Here is a 23,762-nt window from a genome sequence, read left to right on the forward strand (position 1 = left end):
TCTTGAATTAAAAAAATATATTTCTAGTTCATTTCTTGAACCTCAAGGATAGTACACGATGGACCGAGTTGAACTTTTTCTATAAATTTGACCATAGGTAATTTTGACCTTGAGGATCCTGAGGCGCCACCGGTGATTGGAAAAGAAGGGGATATGTTGTGGTGGACATTCCGGCATACCGTGTGTCACGCGAACATAACTTATCCATCGGAAAAGTTTGACGGGTCATAACTCGGTTCACGTGATCATTTAGCAGAATGTTTTTTGTAGATTTGGAATCCTCAGGGTCGAAATAACCTATGGTCAAATTTATAAAAATTATTTATGAAACAGTTCAACTCGGTAATTCCCAAACAAGAAAAATCCAGTTCTGGACAGGCCAATTCTTATCCGGACGGTTTTCAGTCGCAATAAGAAGTTTAAGTGTACAGATCACTACTACCATTCTTTGCGTATCTCCAACATCATTAATTCTTGGCTCAGTCGTGTTGGAAATTAGAAATGCACAATTTCTCGGTTCGATCTGTCTAGTATTGTTTTCTGCTCATTCATCATTCAATATTATCTCACTCTTTATATTTTTTCCTCCATTCAGAGAGTATGCTTCCAAATACATTCATTTGTGAGTTAAAGCACAGTTATTAAATTATGTTTTGTTTGTGAAGTTTTCAGTATCCGAAATGAAAAACGAACAACGGAAGTGAGAAGTCGTCAACAGTATTTTAATTAATATCTGATTTATTATATGACTTCACATTCGACCGTGATCTGGCTAAAACTCTTCCCTAATAAACGTTTTAAAACTAAATTCAATAAAACTTCAGAAGGCTCATCTTTATCTGTCACTGGTTGGTTTTCTGACCGATTTGCTGAATACAAAAGCCACTAAAATTTGACAGCTCAATTTCTGATAGCTTCTAAGAAAAACGTATAGCTTGACCAACAAACATCAGAAGTGTAAAACATTTCAGATGAAGGAAAATCAGAAAAAAAATTTGTGCAAAGAAGAGGAGAGACTAGAAAAATTGGCAAAGAAATTATATAGACGTAAGGTGATCTAAAGTTTTTTTTGTAAAAACTATCTGAAAATGATTTTCTAAATTATCAACACTAAAATTATTCCAAGAAAAATATACTTTGTCAGCAATTGACTTGATCTGAAGAAAACCAAAAAAATACAACATTCTGATGCAAAATAAAATGAATCTACATGCGTAGTCCAACCTCAATAATAAATGCAAATCCTGTCCACTGATCGAGATCTTCCCTTGTTTGATCGCGGGGCGGATATCAATGAGATATCCGCATCAAAACACAACGTCTAGACCACACATGCTCGCCAACCACTTTCCAGTTTTTTCCTCAAAAACTTGTGAATATCAAAACAGAATTATTGGAAAAACTGTTGGTGACGTGCAACCTAAATACCTGTGTTATCTGACTATGAAATACCGTTTAAAACACACGCACACAATATTTTTCTATTGGGTGTCTCCGCCCATCTCGTATCTGCAAATGATGATCTCAGAAGGAACGAGGGCAGAAATAAAGTCAGTTATCGGTTTTGTTCGGGATCGAACTAACGTAAGGTACAATTATCAAGTTTTTAAAATTTCCAGATAATCACTGTAAATGATATATTTCTAATTTTACCTTAAGAACCACTGTTATCTTCTATAAAGTTCGCCCTATTAATTATATTTTCAATGATTTTGTACCTGATCTCTGTCTTATTACCTTATGATGATCTGCATGAACTTTATCAATAAGATATAGGCCGCGTCATACCGTACGCCTGCATTGAGAGATCAAAAGATCAGAACACTGTCGGAGAATTAGAACAAATAAAAGAAGATGTCCTTCTCATGATGTTCCGGCGGAGATTAAACTAAATACATTTATATTCCCTGCATGTATGTAGATTAGATCCCTTCTTCATGGAAAACATGAATTCTCTCACATCTTTCGTTTCATATCTTCATACTTATGTCAATTTTATAGAAATGTCGTTATCACCGTCGACTACCGTATCCACCCCCTCCTCTACACCTTCTGAAGTCTGCGCGGTTTGCAGTGACACGGTACATTCACATCAGTTTGGTGTACCTGCATGCCTTGGATGTATTGTATTTTTTCGAAGGACTGTCATTAATAAAGTTCAGTACAAATGTTGGAAACAGGGAAGGTGCTTGATTACTTTTGGTGAGTTTGACAGGCGGGAGATTTGTTTTTTTAATTAAAAAAAATTCCAGCATCAAGATGCTCCTGCAGAGCTTGCCGATTGAGAAAATGTTTTCACGTTGGAATGAAACCCGCAGGTATATTCTTATCTCCCTTCCAACTACTGTCTATTCAAAATACTTTATCTCAAAATCTCCGAATTTCCGAATCGTTTTGACCACGTACGATCTTTTCGGGTAAATTGGTTCTAATTGATTTTTTTCTATAGTAGAATTTAGATTCTTTTTTTAACGAATGAATTTTTCAGCTATTCAGCAACGTGATCGACTTGGTCCCAGAAACCCCAAAGTGATATTTTATGAACAAATGATTCATTATAAAGGTATGGTGTATACATCGTATACGGTTTTTTCTAATTCCACAATTTCTTCAGTTTTTAAATTTTTTCATTGGTATATGATTAGTCCCCTCTAAGTATGTGCCAAGAAACCACAGTACCATCTTTCAAATTGAAAAATAACGTAATTTTCAAAGATTTGTTGCAATTTTCATATTAAAGTCTGTTGTAATTATCAATTACAATTGTCCTAATTACCTTATCCTTCCAGATGTTCCAACTTCGTCGTCGCTTTTCACACCACTCGTCCATCTCCAACGGGTTCAACGTGCACTTCACGTGAACTACAGTAACCACCCAATCAGAAACCGCAACCAGCCAAACGCCCACAGGAAACCGGCTAGTCGTGGTGACATCAATTGTTCCTTGAAGTTAGCTTTCAAAAATGCAGACGAGTGGGGGAATCACTTCGAGACATATCGAAAGTTGAGTCGAGAGGAGAAGAACTCGGTGTTATCGGAATATGGAATAGCGTTCCTTTTGATTGATCAGGCATTTCAAACTTCTCGATTCAAAAAGGATAATGTTTGGATATTGCAAAATGGAAAAATTTTGAATTCCGATAAATTTCAAGAAGATGAAGAGCAGAGTAGCAAAGCGGAGTGAGTTTTGGAAAAGGTATTATACAACTGGGGTGAGAACGGTCATTTAAAGATGCATCACAATTTTTTTGCAGAACTAATTCTGCTTTCATCGAGGAATTGATTGAATGCCTGGGCAATCCATTCAGAAATCTGGAAATCGATGATTTTGAGTGTGCAAGTCTGAAAACAATGCTTCTCCTAACTCGTTGAGTTTTCATTTCTTCATTTTTATAGCAACATTTTTAATTTTTCAGCCAGTTTCGCACATCGAGTTGTATTGAAAAATAGTAAAGATCTTAGACGACAACTACTCGAAGAATTGATGGCTCACACGAATCAAAATCATCGGAACGACGCCGTACAACGATTTGGGGAAATAATTTTACTGATAAGTGCAATTCGATGCGCGGTTAAGTCTTTTTACAATCAGACGAGGATTCCCGGTGTTTTTCATTTGACTAAATTAGATTTGTGTTTAAGAAAACTGTTGTTATCGTAGAATCTCGTATAACTGGTTTTTACTATATGGGTGAGAAATAAATTACACTTTTTGTGTCATCTGGTCCCGATTCTTGACTTGTTCAATACAAAAAATTTGAAAAAAAAATTGGGTGACGTTTGAAAAGAGTGAACTGTTTATGAGTATACCCACAGCTGATGTATAATAGATTATATTTTTGGGAGGTACGGTCAGCCAGAAACAAATAGCACAGTATGCCAAGAAGCAGAAATTAGACAAAAGTGTTTGGAGATGTTGGAGTCCATAAAAAACGTGAAAGTGATTTTTGGGAGTATCTAGGCGACTAATACAATTTCAGACAACCTCAATCTAACTAATGCGACATTTTCTTATTTGAAGGTATCATAGTGATCAAGAACCCTAGAAAAATGGTTGAAAACTGTTTAGAGAATCCGTTCAGAAACCAGGGAATTAATTGTTTTCAAGAGAAATATAGTCTCGCTGTCATTAGACTTTAGCTTCTTCTTTAACCTCTGAAAAACTATTAATTTGATGAATATCGCTCCAGTTTTTGACGAAAAATTTTGCAATTAAAGGTTTTTAATTCAGGCAGCACGGCTTATATGTTTTTCAGAAAGGCTTATTATTGCAATTTGAATCTGTTTCTGGCTTTGAACTGTCTTTTCCCGCAGTGAAGTTTTTTGTGTCGGTATAGTAGGTTCACTAAATTGTTCGAAAGTTTTTGTCTGCCAACCCACTGTGTTATGAACCATTGTTTACTGTGAATAGGAAATGAGCTTTTTCTAATTTCCTGCCCACTGTATATTTTTTCCGGGCTCCCTAGACCGCCCCTCATTTCCGCAGTATATTACTTCAAACACGTACCCAAATCTTCATACAAACCATTGCCATTGTTCGTAATCATGTTTGACGACTGGGTCTTCCAATACCTCCCGAAGATTTTTTGCGGATTAGCATTCTTTGTCAATCCGATTTTTATATATATGATATTCTCAGAGAATACAAAAAAATTCGGAAACTATCGGTTCCTTCTTTTGTTCTTCGCGCTATTCAATTTGACCTACTCGGTGGTGAATGTTGTTGTGCCGTTGGTAAGGTCTTGGGACATACTGTTGACTAGGCTGAGAGACGGATGGTTGCGATCCCTTGCATTTTCAGGACATCCACAACTACCGCTACTGCTTTTTCCTATTCCTTAAACATGGCTGGTTTGTCGAGCCATCCGAATTTCACTTCAACCTCCTTGTTGCTCGTTGCTCACTGGTTGCCGCAAGTTATGCCATTCTTCTGATCCACTTTATCTATCGATACCTAGCAATCCATAACTCCAAATTTACCAGAGAAAAGTTTTATCAGTACATGACATTTTCTGTGCTAGTTTTTGCAATGTACTTTGGAGTTTGGCATGCGGTAGGAATTTTTTGGTGAAACTGCTCACTGAAACGTTCTCTTCCAGATATGTTACTACCCGGGACGCGCAAACGTCGAAATCAAAAAATATATTCGTGAAGACTTCCGCGAGCTTTATGGCAGTGACTCAATGTATTTCAATATGCTGGGAGCGCTCTTTAATGAAGGGTCCGAAGAAACAACATTCCAATCGTGGGTGGCAGTAATTTTGTGGTCATCCTTATCAACTATTTCAATAGTTATGTTTTTGGTTTTGGCAGTGATGGTAAATGAGATGAAAGTGGAAGGTTAAGATCATTGCATTGCAGACTATCAAAAAACTCAAAAAAATGGCGCCGAACACTAGCCGTAAAACATCTAAATTCCAAGTAGAACTCCTCCGAGCCCTAGTTGTGCAAACTGTCATCCCAATATTCATCAGCTTTTCTCCCTGTCTATTATCCTGGTACAGTCCAATGCTTGGGATTCAACTGGGGAGGTACACCATTTTAGAGTGAAATGTGCATTGCTAAAAAATTGAAATTTCAGAGGCATAAACAACATAGAGGCGATGGCTCTTGGTGTGTTTGCGTTTGTGGACCCAGTGGCAATTATCTTGTGTCTTCCGATTTTTCGTAACAGGATATTCCGAGTTTGTCGTGGAGGCTCAATATTAAAGTCTGCGAAATCTAGCACGGTGCAGACTAATTGAATGTGCAAAAATATCTGATAAAACATTTTTACTGATTAAAAACACACAATAAAACATTTATTACTCTTTAAGGCTTTAAGCAACGAACAAAAGAACTGACTGATACTTGTTTTAAACTCATCAAAAATATTCAGTTCTCCATAAATTTTCCAAAAATTAAAAAAAATTCCAAGACGGTACGGTCCGAGGTTCGGAGAAAAAATAAATCAAAAATCTATTTATCAACTTTATCAAAACATCACAATGGCAAAATGACCGCATGAAACCCTTTATCCTTCTCCGTCCCATTTTTATGCCTTGGTTCATAGTATACTGTAGCAGTGTTATATGGAGCATACACCGCTACCTGATCCCTGTTGTCTATCCCTCCGAAATCTCCAATCTTCACACCGCGATAATCAAACACAGTCAGCTCTCCGTACGTGTCAATGAAATCAAAATATATGCCAACACTATAGGGACCAAGAGCAACGATATCATAGTAACAAGCCCAGATATTGAGACCGTTCAGAGGATACTCGAAGGTCGAAATGAAGCCAGGGGCGAGGACAACCGATGAGTTGCATCCTGATTGGGTTGGAAGGACTTCAGGTTTGTCTTCAAGAACTTCTGGATCACTTCCTCCGTGAAGTGGATTCTTGCAGAGGTACTCGAAATTCTGACTGCAATCCACTCGAGACCATAACCCATATCCATGGACATCCATCACTACACAGTCTCCTTTCTGAGTGTCAAGAGGGTTTCTGTAGTCAAAATCGAATGGAGTACCGTCGAGCCAAGTAATTCTGAAATTTATAAGTCTTGAAATCCCAAAAATTTGAAGACTAACTTATCATTGGCATCTACCGTTGCTCCAATATAAATACTCGTTGTATTCGTCCCTTTGTACAAATTCCTTATATAATCAACTTCCATTTTTGAATGAATTGAAACCAAGGTGTCGGACTTATTCTGACAATTGTAGGCAGCCAAACTACCGTTTGCCACCTGAAGAGATTTTGTGTAGCAATTGTTATTGTAGTTGTATTTTTGACTGCAAGATGATTCTTAAAGTACAAACTTTTATAAAAAAACAGAACAGATTGACTCACTTTCTACAGTAGTCGGCGCTTCACAAACATATGGCCAAGCTGGATCCATGCACACCTTACTCTCCCATTTCCAGTTCGTTTCGGCTGACATTACAATACAATTTCCGTTTTCTTTATCCGATGGCTCGTTATAATTAAAATTGTCATACAAACTTGGCATCCCGGAAGCGTCATCCCAATAACATGAGTATTTATTGTTGCCATAGCAAGTGAGACCTATCCAGACTGCATTGACGCTGGCATTTCTCACAAACTCTGTCACAACGCGGTTATCCTAAAACAATGATTTTTCGTTAGACCACTTCCAGTCAAAAAATTAAAGAAAACTTACTATAGCATTCTTAATATTAGCCAGCGTTCCTTCAACAGATGTACAATTCTTCTCAGCCTCCCAATGGTTTGCAGGTGTCGAGAACATTTTCAGACATTTTATCCCACTGACCAAAATGTATTCAGGAGGGCATGAAAGGCCATAAACTGCCGGGATTATGAAGAGAAATAGAAGAAAAAGTTGCATGTTTCGGGAGAAAATGGAAAAAATCTTATCACATTCAGTCAAGAAGACTATTTGTACAAAGTTGAAACTCCGGTTGTTGCTTCACCGACTGATCAAAATTTGGTAGCCGGCCGGGGGTGATAAGAGTTTGTCATTGTCGGTTCCATCAAACTATATACATAAATAATATTTATCAATTAATCATGACGGTTTGTGACTTGTGCTGAAAAAGAAATTTAAATATTAGAGGTGGTAACCAAGTATTTTCTGTAATTGTCTTGTAACTTCGGTTTTCCTGGAAAAATTCAGAAATTAGACAGAATCCTGAACGAACTTTCTTCAATCGAGAAAACTTTTTAAAAACTTAAAATCAGTTAAATCAAATCTTCTTATGATCACTCTTGAAAGTTAACTGATTTTGCTTTTCTAACAGAAAATTATAATTGAAGGTTTCAGGCAAACATGACAAACATTTTTCATAAATGTTATTTGAAACCCAAGTGATTGTTAAAATGGTTTATTAGTGGTTCATGAAACATCAGAAAAACTTGATATATGTACATTCGACACAGTTTGAGGGTCCGGAGCAGGAATCTAAAAATTAATTAAATAAATTTTGAAGTATCTGTCTTGAAATTCACTTTTTCCGTCTTCCGTGTTGTTGTATATTTTTTGACGGTGTCCCAATAAATTGGAGACATTATGAGACAAATAAAGAAGTGAGAAGTAGAGTTTAAGACAATTATTGTGTCACGAATTACTTGGACGCGGATGAAGTAGTTTCTGAACATATTAGCTAGAAAGTTGAAAATTTTCAACTTTCACTGTCATAATCATGTTCAGCTCGTTGAGAGCTTTCAGAAAAGTATAATCATGACTAGGTTTGAAGCAAGTTGGGTCCCACCACGAAAACTACAGTAACCGGGAATTTCGTGGCAAGATCAAATCTCCTCCAAACCTGGGCATGATTATACTTTCCTGAAAGTTCTCAATTCGCTGATTTCAAATATTTCATCCATTTTCTGAATCAGTCACGAAAACAACAAAAATAACTAACTGAATCAGCTCATAAGGCTCCAATAAGAAATATTCAAATAATGCCAAACAGCCATCTGTATAGTTGGATATGAGACAACTCAAAGTTAGTGCAAGAATCAGAATTATCGATCTGAAGCAGGCTTGGTCGGAGAAAATTTTTCGGAGAATCGGAGAATCGAAATTTTCTCCGAAAAAAAAAGTCGGAGAATCGGATATCCGACTTTTTCTCCGAAAAAAAAAGTCGGAGAATCGGATATCCGAAATTTTCTCCGACTTTTTTTCTCGGAGAATCGGAGAATTTCGGATAATTTCGGAGAATCCAAAAATGTTCCCAAAAATGCTTCTAAAACGGATTTCCTGTTGCGTTTTTCTGAATTCACCTTTCTAAAACATGTTTTATCATCATTAAAAGCGTTTACCAGTAGAAATATCACCAAAACAGGGTTTTGAGTGTCGTCGTCTCCGGTTTTCTCCGAAATTCTCCGACTTTTTTTTCGGAGAATCGGAGAATTTCGGATAATTTCTCCGAAATTAAAAGTCGGAGAATTATCCGACGGATAATTTATCCGAAAAAAAAAGTCGGAGAATTATCCGTCGGAGAAATTCTCCGAAAAAAGTCGGAGAATCGGAGAATCGGATTATCCGATTCTCCGACTCCGACCAAGCCTGATCTGAAGTTAAAAAAAATTATTAAAACTAAAAAGAAATCATTATTTTAACTCACTCATCCATGTCCTTCTTGCTACTAATCAATAATCGATGCTTCAATATCTGTGTGATAAAAGAAACTGTCAAAAGGAAAGATAGTACCATTGTGATACAATGATTTATAATTTTTCGATGAGAAAGATACTCAAAATAAAATTCTTGTTTGATTGCAATGTCGGTGAATTTGTCATTAGGAATGTTGACTTCGCAGCTGGAAAAATTTCAGATTTCAATTTCAGAAACAGGAAGTATACTTCTCACTTCTCTCTTTGATTTGAATAACGCCAAGGAGTGAACTGCAAAGCAAAGCAAGTTACTAAAATTACAGACAGTAACAAAGTCTGGTACTGTTTGACGCTATTCGAAATCGAAAATATGTGAGTACCAGATAATATCAAAACAAAAATCGATGAGATATGTTTTACTATTGGCCTTGATGCTGACAGAAATATAAAACCAATTTCTTGGAAGTAATCAATGGTCACCGGACATTCATTATCCTCTAATTTGTTGATGTTCCATTCAACCCAATTCCACGGTATACTTTTCAAGAAAATCACAATGTCACTAATACATATCACTAGGACACAACGGAAAACAAAATTAGATTTCATCTCATTCCGAGTTAGAATGAAGCAGTGAAAATAGCATAAAAATAATCCAAAATAAGAGATATAGGTCGCTGCGACACTCGATTCCTCGACTTTATATTTTAAAAGTTCGTGAGAAAACTCATAGAATGGAGGTTCATAGTCATAAAATGATGTTGTAGTTTTGATTGTCTTCATTGTTATAACGTTAATAAAATGTGATGGTGAAAACTCGCGGAAAGTATTCTTGAAGTTTGGTAGGCTACATAGATATAATGATAGAGTGAGAAGTTTATGATCATTAAACATTTATTATGTTCAGTTAGATAGATTTATGAAAAATTGAATTTGTGGTGGGGAAAATTCGAATGGGGTTTGTACCTTGACCTATTCTTCCACAATCCACAGGGCAGAGTTGTTGGGAAGTAAACTCGGAAGTTAGACGGAAGTGAGTTTTATTTCGACAATATGGAACGAACTTTAAAAATATGAAGTTAACATGTTGTATTAATGGTATTACTACCCTTCGAGCATAAAACATTCCGAAATTTTTCTTATCCCCTACCAGTAGACCTGAAAAAGTCTTCACTTCCGACTTCCGACTTCCGGGTTTCAAATTCGGCTGCTTTTTCGGGTCTACTGGTAGGGGATAAGAAAAATTTTGGAATTTTTTATGCTCGAAGGGTAGTAATACCATCAATACAACATATTAACTTCATATTTTTAAAGTTCGTGTCATATTGTCGAAATAAGACTCACTTCCGTCTAACTACCGCTTTTTACTTCCCAACAACTCTGCCACAGGGCTATCACGTCATCGATTTATTTTTCGATTAGAAAATTATAAATTACAGTTTCAGACAAACATGAAAAAATTTTCTTTGGGGTATTATCGGAATAAAAAGGTTCCGACATTTTTTATCGACGCGCAAGGTTCGCGCCACTGATCTCCGGGAACGCCCACTCATCATAAACATTTCTTCTGCAAGATCAGGGCACAGTTTCATTGCTTTCGCGGGTGAAGTTTTGTTTAAAAATACCACTTTAAAAATAAAATTTGACCTATTTCCTTCAAAATTTCATTTCCACCATGAAGTTTGAAGAAAAAAGATCAAATTTTAAAGGAAATAGGTCAAATTTTATTTTTAAAGTGGTATTTTCAAACAAAACTTAACCCGCGAAATCAATGAAACCGTGCCCTGATATTGCAGAAGAAATGTTTATGATGAGTGGGCGTTCCCGGAGATCAGTGGCGCGAACCTTGCGCGTCGGTAAAAAATGTCGGAACTTTTTTATTCCGATAATAGATCAAATTATTTTATGATTTTCTTTACAAGTTTTCAGTTCCTAGACATACTTCGCTGCTCTACTCGGTTGACCTACGCGCGCACATTTCTCTCTCTTTATTGTTTTTTGTCATCATTTTCGAAAAAATTGTTTTCATTTTCGCTTTTTTCTCTCGTTTTTCTTTCACGCTCTCCATTGTGTTTGTATTTTTCCTTTTGTCCGTCTTTTTTTCTTTGATTTTTTCAATCTCAATGGTTTTCAGCTATGTTCGAGGACGACGTTTCTCGGAAGCCACACAGTCTACTGTCAGTAGTCCGGAAATTTCTTCCGAAAGAGGTGAGTTCGGTTTACGGAATCTCGTGTTTAGTATGTTTGAGCAACCGCGCTCCATAGGACTCAGTGCGCAACTTAAAAGTTGTTATTAGTATATCTGTAAAAAGCAGATTGCAAGCTTGCGTACCTAACTGCGTATCTAGCTCATACAGTAATGACCATAGTTCTAACAACTTGGGCCATTTGCGGTTGAAAATGTTCAACTTTGAGAGGGTGGCATGGTATCACTAATTGTCCCACTAAATAAAATTTTTATGAAACGGAAAGATCGAAAATAGTACTTCATTTTTGTAGTTGACAATTTTTTCGTACGGGCACTTCCTAGCAAGTTACATACCGACAAAGTAATTTCTCTTATAAATCAACAAATTTTAGTGCAAAATTATGCGATTTTCAAGCTGTCGTCTTAAAATGACCATAACTTGATAGGAAGTGCCCGTACAAAAAAGTTGTCAACGACAAAAATGGAGTTTTGCCTTTGGTCTGTATGATCCATTAAACACTTTTTGATGGAACAATCAGTGATACCGTAACATCTTCTCAAAGTTGGACATTTCCAACAGACAATGAGTTGTTAGAATTATGGTCATTACTGTATTACGGCGCAGAGAGTTGCTGTTAATTGAAAATTGGTTCCAATGAATCCTCCTTCAAAGTTAAATATAAAAACTATACTAAAGTTTTTCTTTCAGCTGATCCCTCCAACCTGGAAATGCGAAGGCGACGATCTTGTCAAAAACGTCCAGAATCTTATACAAGAGGGAAACAAGCTACTCGGCATGTTTGAAACCAGCACGATACTTTGGCACGAAATGTACAGCTATATGAATTTCCCAAGATGCCTCGAATATTTCAACTGGCATGCAGCAGAAAGAATCGCACCATTCCCTTATTTTCACAAAAGTGTGAATGGAAAGTTTTGCTTGTATCGAAACGATCTGTACAAAATGTTCGATTATTGGGATAAAACCCCATTGCCAGGGTCGCATGAAGGCATATTGGCCGAAGCGGTTCTGGATCGTTGCTGGCACAAACTTATAAATGGAAGTCATCACGAACTGATTGTATGTCCGGAGAAACCGATTAATATGCAACGCCAATTTCCACCTCATCGAGCTTTTACTGAAAAAATTACGAGCGAAAAATATGAGCAATTCGTGGAAGAATGGAAGCAGGAGATGAAGGAAAGAATCAATAATTTGGATGATTTCATTTTGACGACTTTGGACAAATTGCTCAAACAATGTCCAGGTCTGAAGTTTTCTACTGAAGAGCTTGCAAGAATTATTTCATGGGTTGGATACGTTATCGGAAACGTCAAAGATTATGCCATAAAAGGACATATTCACTTGCCTCCTCTTAATTCTGAATGCGGATGGAAACCACTCATCCGAAAGTTTTCATTCGACTGTAATCACTTTGTGATGGCTGACGAGTTGGTCGATACTCTAAAGAAACTTCGTGTGGATGTCAATTGGCTCGAGAATGAAGTAGCTGAGATGCCCGATCTCTCAACATTCGCATACAATGAAATTGAAGAAAAAATCGGTGAAACCTATTATGCCATGCTGGAATTCGTGGACATTGAAATAACTCAATTTCTATTCACCCAGTCCCCCATACCTAGTGTTCGTTATGACGACTTCTGTCTCCTCGCAGTGGATGCTCTCCACGAGATTCTGATGGATATGATTCTGGCGAAGAAAGTTTTTCAAAAAATCACACCAGAGGATGGAAACATTGTCATAGAGTTTTTGGAGTCTTTGAAGTTTTACTTCGATCCGAGCAGAGACATCTTCTTTGTGGATATAAAAGTCGTTGATGCCATCAAAACGTTATGGGAGGATATCTACGTTCACAGAATGAATCAAGACGCATCAAAAGCTAAACTGATAATCAAAACGAAATCGGAGAAGTTTGAAGAAAAGGAGTTGTGCAAGACGCTCGATTTTTTGGAACTTTACAAATTCTTCGACAACATCAAAGGATATGCAAACAAGGTCCATAAAAACCTGGCAGGGCAGGATGCTCTCACGCCGAGACACGTGCATGTTGCTGTTGCACTGTGCCAAATCAACTGTCTCGCTCGGAAAGTGTCATGGATGCTGGATTTTGTTCACATGCAAAAAGCGTGCCCTTGGTTTGGTATTGTGGACTGTGAGCGGTGTCGGGACGAACGTGAGGAGCAGTGAGACGAATCGATAATTTTGAATCTATCTTTCTATTTTGTTTATGATTCATTCATTTCTTATTTTGCCCTTATTTTTGTTGTCAAGTAATTATCCTGATGGAATTATTTCTGATAAATCAATCGCGCTTGACTAGACTTCAAAATTCAAAAAAACGGTATTCGCTGCGTCGCTGTGGAAACTCGATACGCAGTGTAAACCTTGTCAACTGCTCCGTTTGTTGATTAATTTTTCGATGAGTGCGGTGGGGCGCTATTGCTTAGCCTGTGGATTGCAGTTACTAGAAGTGTTATCAGAGGTATTTCAAAAGTTAAACATCTTTTTATTCTTAAAATTTCTACATTTACGTGAGTGTCACGAGTATCTTTCCAAGAAATTAATTTCTCCTTATGCCCTTCTCCGTGGAAGTTCTCTCTACAAAAGATGACGTGTTAAAAGAAAGTGACAAGGAGTGCAGTGAGAAGGCAGCAATATTCAGGTAGCCCCGATTTCCAGATTCAAAATCTCATTTAAAAAAAATCTTCTAAAATATACATCAGTGTCGCTGGGTACTTCATCGATCCGGATTTCCCTCCAAATGCGGAATCACTCGGAAAAAAAATCGGCAAAAGTCAACGATAATCTCGATTTTGAGAACTTGAATGACGCCTGGTATCCACCGCATCAACTATTGAGTCCTCTTCCTCGATGCAATGAGCATGAGTGGCATGTTTGGGAAGATCCGTGGCCGTTTCATGTCTGTCAGAAGGGAATTGGGGACTGCTGGCTGATGGGAGTTCTAATGGCTATTTCGAGAAAACTAATGGCTATTTCGAGAAAAAAAGAGTTGCTCGAGCAGATCATTCCGAAGAGATATTTGATCGAGCAGATCATTCCGAAGAGATAAAGAGTTGCTCGAGCAGATCATTCAGAAGAGATATGAGTTGTGGAATTTTTCAAGTAAGGTGAGTACGTTTGACCAATACGTACCGTGCAGTAAGATATCCAATTTGGCATTTTTCAGTTGAAAATGAAGAACTTTGAGAGGGTGATAAGATATCACTGTTTGTTCCACAAAGTACAATTTTTATGGATCGTACAGATCAAAAGTAGAACTCCATTTTTAAAGTTGACAACTTTTTTGTACGAATGCTCCCTGAAGAGTTATGGTCATTTTGAAGGGACAGCTCAAAAATCACTTTATATTGCGCTGGGACGATTTGAGGGAGATGTTACTTTGTCGATATGTAACTTGCTAGGGAATGTCTGTGCGAAAAAGTTGTCAATTACGAAAATGAAGCTCTAACTAAGTTAAGTGTGGTGTATACTTACCTTACCTTGTGGGACAATCAGCGATACCGTAATACCCTCTCAAAGCTGGTCATTTTCATGTGAAACGGTCATTGTTGTTACTATATTCATCTTCATTTTTTTCCTTACTCACACATTCAATAACAAAATATTCTTTCTGTGGGTCAGGTCAACTTTCCATAAACTCGCCATCTGCTTACCTTTCTTCTCATCACACCAGACATCTTTTCGTTGCATCGCTTCACAACATTTAGATGCAACAGCACATACACATTATTGTGCCTGCGTCAATTTATTGCCTCTCTCTCTCATTGTCCTTCGGGACACCGTCCCTATCTTTCTTCTTCTCTCGTTCACTTTCGAAACAGAAAATCAATGTTTCGATATAATTTTTTTGCCCAATTGTTTTGGTTTTCATTGGAAATTTTGAAGTTTTTTTGACGAATTTTTTTTGACGTTCTACTTCTTTTTTCTCCGCGTATAATTTTCCGGTAAAAAAAACTGTGACCGTGGCCTAAAATCCGACAGATGCGAGTAGCGCGAATTTCAAAAGGAACACATATTTCTTTTAATTTTTTATTCGTTTTCAGGCAGTCATGTCAAGCGGAAATTCAACTAGATCAAGAGCTAATGTTGGAAAAAAAGAAATAAAGTGAGTTTTAATGAATTTGTTTGGTAAGAAATATTGAAAATGGATTTTTCGCTCACAAGGGTACCTTTTGGGGTCGCAAGTTTGGAATCGTTCCATATTGCTACCAGGTATTAAGGACAGCTTGAATAGGCATATCCCAAATTTTAGTTTTGTGCTCGTTAATTGCCGCTGAGAAAAACCGTCTTCACTTCTGGTTTTGCAAGCCATTTTCGGGCTTTTACAGCGTTTATCTACAGGAATGAACCTTTGAGACGGTTTTTCTCAGCGGCAAGTGACGAGCACAAAACAAAAATTTGGGATATGCCTAATCAGGCTGTTCTTAATCCCTGGAAGCAATTTGGAACGATTCAAAACTTGCGACCCCAAAAGGTTCCCTTGTCAAGTAAGTAAAAAGAAATATGAAAAGTATAGGGCAAGGTAATTTAGATATTCAATTAGAAAAACTGTCTCTCAAAATTCACCGAGTTCAACTTTTTTTGTTATTTCAGAGTCAAACAACAAGACACTTGTATTGAAGAAGCAATGAACGCAGACCCTCCTTCTGCTACCCCTTGCTCCAGTTCGCTTCAACCTCATTCCTTAGCCTCCATCAAAAAAGAATCTAATCGGAAAAGACAGAGAATTCCAAGTCCAGATAAGGAGACAGAAACGTGAGTTGGGAATTTTTCGAAATTGAAAAGAATCGGTATCGAATTTCAGCTTTAAACTGAACCGCCAAGCTGCCAGAAGAGCACGCAATACATCTGAAAACTCCAGAAAAATATATAAAGAGTGAGTTTTTTTCTTTAGAAACTTAAAAACTTAGAAATAATAATTGTAGAGCCTCACTTCCAACCTCATCTCCCGATACGTTCCGAGAAACAACTTCTGAAGAATCGCCTGAGGCTGGCTGCAAAATGAAAACTTCAGTAACGACATCTACCAGACGAACATGCTCCGGATTTGATGACGATTTAGAGGATCGGAAACCAGATTTGATTAAAATTGAAGTGAAGAAGGTCAAAGTGGAGAGTAAAGATGTGCCATGGGTAATTTCTTTGAAAATAACTATTTTAATTCTACAGTTGCGTTTTCAGTTTGTCCCAGAGCATGAAAACAAGTTTATTGATTTCCTGCTGGATTATCCGAAAACTGGAATGTTTAATCGAAACGGATTAATTGATGAGTACAATGAAAAGAATAATACCAAACACCCATTGAACTTTTTTGACCACGTGTAAGCTTTTTTGCAGTTCTATGCATCAGTCATTATAGTTTTTGTAGAGTTCATGATTTGGAAAAGAAACTAATTGCAAAAAAACGTGGAATTGGCGATATAGTTCGTGTCTTCTTCAGAGCACAGGTTCCCTTGTCCGCTTATTTACGAGACGAGTGAGTGGTCCCCTCGTTTATGCGTGTGAATTAGGTTATTTTCAGAATAACGAGGATAGCCAGTGAGGGAACCGCGTTGTTTTCTGCAGATGGTAGAGCTGTGAAGATAATTTATGAGGATGTGTACTTGAATACTTCATACGACAAAGATTTTATCAAGTTTTTGATCGAAATTGCAAGAGGGCGTAGTAAACCAGTTGCCCATGAAGAACTGGCAGAAGAGTACAGAGCGGAACTGTTCGAATCGAAGCGTGAAGAGGTATCGGACCAATTTTTTGTATATCAGTAAGTTTTTGAGTGAGTTCCCAGTTTTTATTATTTCTTTAATTTTCAGTCTTGAGCACTTGGAAGAGTTCATAAATGATGACAGGTCTAGTTCAAAGATTCGCACGCTCTTCATCACTCAAGCTCTCATTTCAAAGTAATTTCAGAAAAAGTGAGTACTCCAAATTTTCATCCTCTCTCAAATTCTGAAACTTTAATTTTTCAGAATCATCAGCTTGGGTCGAAAAGGCGAAGTGGGATTCGACAAAAAAGGAAAAATCGTTCGTTTCGTTTCCAAAAATGGAGCCACTCGTTTGAAGCGAGACACCGGAGAACCAGAAGTCCCCATGGAAGAATTGCCGGACTCTGATCAGCACATCGTAAGTCAAATTTTGAAAAGTTTTGAAAACAAACTTTCATTTTTTGTTGCTACATTTAAAATTGTTTATTGTTTCGTTTAGACCATCTCTGCAATCAACTCAATTGAAGACTCAAAATCGAGCGATGACGAAATGAAATTTGGGGCAAAAATTGGAGAAGAATCAAAAAGAAGAGTCCGCAACAAGTTATCTAATGAAGAACTGAAGCACTTGGTTCATTATTTTGCGGAGTGTTCCAGAAAGCAGCCAGATGATATGGTTTTCAATGAGGTCTACAGAAATTGTGTACCCTACATGGAAGAAAAGTTCGGTAAAGAGCTAACAAGAACAGATGTGGCATATCAAAAAATGTAAGTCTTTAGAGTTGTAACTAGCAGAACAATTTAGAAATCTCAGACTACAAAAATGTTTCAAAACGTTGGAAATCAGTTTGCATGGTATCGAACAAGAGAAAATTGCGGCCATTATGTATGCCACGCGGTGGTGGGTGCATAAGAAACTGGAAATCGGGTGAGTTGTCAAGTTTTGAATAAAATGATTTAAAGCAAACGTTTTCAGTCTAAAAAAAGATTTCGATATTGAATTGGACTCGAAAAGGCTACTTTCCTACTACGCGTCAAAAACCGATGGTAGTATTCAAGTAGGACAACGGAACTCGGTACATAAATATTTTTTGGAGATGTTTCTTTTATGCTGATATTCAATTTCAGAGCCGAAATTCGAAAGTTAGGTGTATCGATGAGCCAAACATAAATTTAATCAACTTTGTGGGTGAGAGAGCAAAAACGTCTCTCAAGAAGTGGAAGTTGAAAGAAGCGGTCAGAAATTATCTGAAAAGTATAGACGAACATTTTGACGACAAGAAGTTAGTATTAAAAGTGGACAAGTGAGTTAAAACAAAATCTTTGCTGAGATCTACCCATGAATTTCCAGAATCAAGGCAATGCTAGTGAAGAATCCCGAGCGAGTCGCTGATGTCGACCGCGAAAAGATTGCGGCGATTTTATACGCGATGAACTGGCCTGTATGTGAAAAATTTGAAAATGAGTGAGTCATTTTCTAAAATTTGGATATCAAAAGTTTGAGAATGACTGAAAATGTTTCCATTGCCTTTTCCAGATTCAAGAAAATTGCATACTTTAAACTGGAGAAGAAAACTCGAACCCTGCTATATTATACATCCAAAAATCCAAATGGATGGAATACAAGATCACAGAGCACGGTAATATTAAAATTGATGCATTTTGTTTCAAACAAGTCAAAAAAAGTTTAGGATCTGATGCAGTGTGGATCAACGAGTATACCACAAAACTACAAAAGCAAGCTTCGAGTCAAAAAAAATCAGTGTGTTCAATCATATGAAGAACACTCGGAAAATGAAGAAGAACCGGATGGAAGCCTTCGTGATGACTACGATGAAGCTTGTATGTCACCTCATCGGAGCCCCATCCAACGAAATATGAGTACACAAGAAAGAACTCCAATCCCCAATCAGACCGAAGAATTTACCAACGCCTACAACCTGTTACGCAACATTCAACAAACTGTAGAGGATATGGGACCGGATCTTCTCAAAGAATCACTCACAATGCTAGGCGATGTCATTGAATTCTGTCCGCTGGAAGCTGTAAGTTCTTAGATATCCCAATCGTTCAAACTATCAATTTGTTTTTTTACAGAACGTGAAGATTCACAGCGTTGCAGTAGTCGTGGGGCACGCTGCAGTAGCCATGGAGGAGGCGATCACCAAGGATTTGAATGACACTGTCGCACTTCAGAAAGTGCATTTGCTGTTGGGTCGAATCGTTCATCAAGTGAATTCTCCAAAGTTGGATATCATAGCAGACCACTTGAGACAATTATCGATTGAGAAGGATCATTTGGGCTATGTAAGTTTCAAATGGGAGCACAATTCTAGAGTCTCATTTCTATAACCTGATATTACTTATATTCCAGAGAATCCCAAAAAAAGAGTTCACGGAAATGATTGGAAAATTGATTCGATACATCACAAAGAGCGAGGACGACTCATAATTCTATGAATTGTTGTGGCATTTCTGTTTTTTTTTATTTTAATCTCACCGGATTTTTACTTGCTATATGTATTTTAATTTACGATTTTAAACTATTATGGTGCGAAACGTGGTCTATCGAGAGGTTCTGCAGCTGGGAAATTGAACAAAACTTTTGGAATATGACTTATTAATGTATTAGAGTAGATAAATAATGTTTTTTTTTAATATTAGAAATAGTTTTTATGCACAGGAATCTGTTGAATGTGAATCTTGCTATGCACCGCGCACGAGGCGAAGCCGAGTCCAGCGGAGCCCGCCGGGAGGCGGGAGACGCTAGTTTACGATTTTAAACTATTCGAATAAATAAACTAAAACCTAAAAACATTTTCAGTCTTGGTAACTAGAACAAGTCTATGACAGAACAAAGTGGGTAACATGTTTTTTTCACCTGTCTGACATTTTAAACCAAACCGAGACGGGATTTTATTAAAGCATTTTATTAAACAGCCAAAACTCAAAAAATATATTATTCAAGTTTGTCTGACAGCACTAATCCTTCTATTAATAGGAACTAAATTCCGTTGTGACCCAATTGCGACTTTCGATAAAATCAATTTTCGTATCTCCCGTGAATTGAAGGAAATGAAGCAGGGTGTGATGGATCCAGCGAAAATTTCAGCCTGAACCAATTATCTTAAGTCAATTAAAAAAATTTGTTTTTCGAGTACCGTATGAATAGCTCGTTTCAAATAAAACGCAGTAGCTACGTTGACTTCTATAGATACTCCATATAGATCTATAGATACTCCATATAGAGTCACAATGTTATAAATCTGAAAATAAAAAGAATTAGATTTTTAAAATAAATAAAAAAGATTCTTACTTGAAACATTGCGAAAATAAAAACAGCTTGTCTGAAAATAACAATTTCATTTTTGTTCCTCGAACTTCTTTTCATTTTTACGATCCTGATAACAAGAGCAATATATAGGCCGAGTATAAAAAGTGGCAACCCTAGTTGAATGATGTTTTCTAACTGAAAACCGTATTTTCAATTAAAATTAGGTATTTTTAATGAAAAAAAATTAACCGTTTGTATTCCTAAAGGTGGCTCAATTATAAATTTCTTGTCTCCAGTCACAATTAAATAACAATACAACTTGAACTTCTCATAAACAGATTCATACTTGTAAGCACAGTTGTTTCGAAACAAAATATATAATATCGGCAATGGCAAAATCCATATTAAACAAATCCAAATATAAATTATTGGGCTGAAATTTTCGAAATCGTCTTCTATTTTTCAAAAAAATTTCTTACGTATCAAAAATTTTGTTAATTTTCTTGGAGTGAAAAAAATACAAAAAATCGTTGAATTGCAATTGCGAGGTTTGAGAAAAGAATGGAATGAAGAAAAAAGTCATTTAGATATGATATAGGCAGATATATCTCAGACTGAGCGAATTGTTCCGTAATAACCGGGAACAGTGTAGATGGAACATTGAAGACTAGATTTAAAGCAGCAATAACGAAAGAAGATATTGTCAATTGAGTTAGAAACCAGTAAAACTTCATCTGCAAGATTATTATATAAATGATTATTTTTTAAATTCAAATTCGAAAAAAGTTGCCGGTGCCAAATGACTCCGTAGAAGTAATGAAATGATTAAAAACGCTGCTGATAAGATAGTAGCAGCGACTGTAGTAATAACATAAAAGATGAGAACAGAGTAGTAAATCCAGTTTTTTGTGAATCCGGAATGGGATCAGTTATCTGAAAAATTATGTATAAACGCTATACGTCGGCTGAACCGCGCTCTACTGAATCCGAAGAAAATTGTGTGTATTTTTCAAGGTCATTTCGATGGAGCGCATTTGATAACTTCTCACTTCTAAATAGGGAGTCGCCGGTGTCGATGGTTCAATAACATATAAGACTCTGTAGATAAAACAGAAAACGAGAAGGAAATGTTGCATGTTTAAAAATCAAATAAGAATAAAGCAAAAGGAACCGAATAGTGCTCATGACTTCCTGATTGAAGAAAAAAACGTGCAGCAGATGAAATTTTTATGATTATGGTAGTATATTTCTTTCTTCCTTTAATTGTTCTTTCAAAGTAGGTGTAGTTTATTCAAAAGTGATATTAAAACCACCTGCCACGAGAAAACTGCTTCGTGCATAGTTTGTATGGAGTCATTTCTTTAATCGAAAATTTCAAAATTCATCAAAAATTTCAAAACTGAAACATAAAAAGAAGAAAAAAATTAATATATCCTTTCTGTCTGACGAATTATCTTAAACATCTATACTTGAATTTCTCGCCGATTCCACCACACTTTCAATATCCGCATTACAGTAATCCTCGCTACAAATGTAACATCATTGAGATACGAGTGCCCGAGCTGAAAATTGCAATTCGGAAAAAAATTTTACAACAAACTATCTTGATTGTCTCTCTACTCGACACTGTATTTCTAAAAGTGGGAAATAATGCGCAACATGCTAATTGTACCCTCAAATCTAGACCAAGTATATGACATCTGAATATAATTGGCGGTATGTTGACGTCTTGTCAAAAATGATGTCGACCGCTCCGTAAACCGATAAATCAAAAAGGCGCCTATCGATGTAATGAGTGGAGATATCTCTATTTTCGGCGAGGGGAGAGCATGTGAACAGGTGGCCACATCTCCCAGAAATCATCGGACCCCCGCTGTGCCCATAAGGCCACGCCCACTTCGCCTGGTCGCTATATAAACGGTCGGAGTATCCTAAACATTCCTCATTACTCATTATATTAGACGGCCTACCGGGCATGGCTCGTCCCCTCTTATATTATGATTTTTACTGAATTCTAAATAATTTTTATTACTACTGTATTTACTATATTTACTTTTTGATTTATATTATTAAAAATAGGTGAGTATTAGAAAATTTGATTTTTTTTTGAAATGGTCACTGAGCTAGAACATGCCCAGTTTGCTGAAAATTTAAGTGATTAAAAAAATTAACTGGGGTCTCGAGGAATTCTTCAAATTGAACTGACTAGGGAACCTCAAAGGTTCGCAATTTTGGAATCGCTCCAAATTCATGTCAGGTCTTAAGGATAACATGGTTAGACCAAATTTTTTGTTTTAAGCTCGTCACTTGTCGCCGTGAATCCCTGGTTTTCAGTTGTTTTATCCACAAATCTTTAGAACGTTTCTGTTAGAATCCTATCAAAAACACGTTACGTGGTAGTATTCTTTCATTACTTTATTTAAACCATATAGTTATAAACCAAGCACTATATATTAATCAGTATCTTATAATATTATATTCACTGATGTTATTTATTGTTTCTCTCACTATTGTAAGCTAGTGTATAAACAAATAGATGTGAATTAAGAAATAGTTAAGATGAATAAGGCATGATAAATGATTTCCCATGGTGTTTGAATATTGGATTAGGTCGGTGTTCTTTAGATGTGCCTGTCTATTGTGCCGGAGTGTATAATTAGTCTATTCCTTTTTTTCTATTGTTTTGCAAGGTGGGAAAAGAGACAAGCTCGAGAAAGATTATTCCGAGGTGAGAAAAAAGAAAAGGAGATAAAAAATAATGAAAAAAAATTATACAGGGAAGGGGGCTAATAGGCTCCGCCTCCTTGAAAAGAGGGATCGTCTAATAAGCATTTGGAGGAGTAGGAGGGCTCTAACCTCGATCATACAATACTTTCCAACATTCGTTCCCAAACCTATCCCAACCCTTGTGGATACTTTGTTTTACATTCAAGAAATCATCGGTATTCGAGATCTCAGTAACACCCCCGCTGTCAGTCTCTGATATAATGTTTTCTCAATTAAAAAAAATTATTTCAATACTTCAAAGTTTCAATTCAAATCATTCCAGTTTCCGCTCCACCGAACTGATGACGGCACCACCCACTTTTGAAGATTATATTTTGGGATTTCTACCCGAAGTGAGTTAATTTTAATATTAACTATTAATTCTTTTTTTTTTAGTTTTTAATGTCACCTATTATTTTATTGTAGGACGAACCCGATCCGTGGGTTCGATCGGAAATTGACGACATAAAAATAGATTTGAAGAATCTAGAACAACCTGGGATCGATCTCCCGTATTTCGTATATGGAAAATTCGATTCAATGAGTTACTTACTGGATTCCGAAATTTTGGAAACCGACTGGTCAAGTAGGAAGTGGAGAAATCTCTTACTAAAGATTGAACAAGACCTCTTCGAAATCGGAGAAGATGAAATTTTGATTCCAATGGTCGAGGATATCGTGAAACAATCAGCAAAACGTTTATGAAA

General features: G+C 36.7%; 6 protein-coding genes across 6 annotated transcripts; 5 read left to right on the forward strand and 1 right to left on the reverse strand.

Moving 5' to 3' along the window:
* Positions 1–2,003: 2,003 nt before the first annotated feature.
* GCK72_020728 (uncharacterized protein) lies at positions 2,004–3,372 on the forward strand (the record flags this gene model as incomplete). Its single annotated transcript, XM_053733759.1, has 5 exons — positions 2,004–2,202; positions 2,253–2,318; positions 2,489–2,563; positions 2,790–3,180; positions 3,255–3,372. The coding sequence occupies 5 exons, from the start codon at positions 2,004–2,006 to the stop codon at positions 3,370–3,372; spliced, it is 849 nt and encodes a 282-aa protein (XP_053582672.1).
* Positions 3,373–4,545: 1,173 nt separating this feature from the next.
* On the forward strand, positions 4,546–5,744 carry GCK72_020729 (uncharacterized protein; the record flags this gene model as incomplete). Its single annotated transcript, XM_053733760.1, has 5 exons — positions 4,546–4,734; positions 4,802–5,053; positions 5,100–5,318; positions 5,362–5,531; positions 5,582–5,744. 5 exons carry the CDS (start codon positions 4,546–4,548, stop codon positions 5,742–5,744), a joined length of 993 nt encoding a protein of 330 aa, XP_053582673.1.
* Positions 5,745–5,982: 238 nt separating this feature from the next.
* GCK72_020730 (uncharacterized protein) lies at positions 5,983–7,352 on the reverse strand (the record flags this gene model as incomplete). Its single annotated transcript, XM_003106340.2, has 4 exons — positions 5,983–6,529; positions 6,574–6,790; positions 6,836–7,109; positions 7,167–7,352. The coding sequence occupies 4 exons, from the start codon at positions 7,350–7,352 to the stop codon at positions 5,983–5,985; spliced, it is 1,224 nt and encodes a 407-aa protein (XP_003106388.2).
* Positions 7,353–11,218: 3,866 nt separating this feature from the next.
* GCK72_020731 (uncharacterized protein) lies at positions 11,219–13,479 on the forward strand (the record flags this gene model as incomplete). The annotated part of the gene is made up of 2 exons (XM_003106433.2): positions 11,219–11,290; positions 11,980–13,479. 2 exons carry the CDS (start codon positions 11,219–11,221, stop codon positions 13,477–13,479), a joined length of 1,572 nt encoding a protein of 523 aa, XP_003106481.2.
* A 574-nt stretch (positions 13,480–14,053) lies between these two features.
* GCK72_020732 (uncharacterized protein) lies at positions 14,054–14,362 on the forward strand (the record flags this gene model as incomplete). The annotated part of the gene is made up of 1 exon (XM_053733761.1): positions 14,054–14,362. One exon carries the CDS (start codon positions 14,054–14,056, stop codon positions 14,360–14,362), a length of 309 nt encoding a protein of 102 aa, XP_053582674.1.
* A 1,000-nt stretch (positions 14,363–15,362) lies between these two features.
* Positions 15,363–19,467, forward strand: GCK72_020733 (uncharacterized protein; the record flags this gene model as incomplete). Its single annotated transcript, XM_053733762.1, has 18 exons — positions 15,363–15,418; positions 15,907–16,068; positions 16,118–16,189; positions 16,239–16,446; positions 16,495–16,634; positions 16,682–16,789; positions 16,835–17,074; positions 17,124–17,210; positions 17,280–17,433; positions 17,515–17,783; positions 17,830–17,943; positions 17,992–18,091; positions 18,144–18,319; positions 18,367–18,480; positions 18,553–18,655; positions 18,707–19,060; positions 19,113–19,322; positions 19,390–19,467. The coding sequence occupies 18 exons, from the start codon at positions 15,363–15,365 to the stop codon at positions 19,465–19,467; spliced, it is 2,745 nt and encodes a 914-aa protein (XP_053582675.1).
* Between the last annotated feature and the right edge of the window lie 4,295 nt (positions 19,468–23,762).

Source organism: Caenorhabditis remanei, chromosome V (genome assembly GCF_010183535.1).
Source record: "Caenorhabditis remanei strain PX506 chromosome V, whole genome shotgun sequence".
NCBI lineage: Eukaryota > Metazoa > Nematoda > Chromadorea > Rhabditida > Rhabditidae > Caenorhabditis > Caenorhabditis remanei.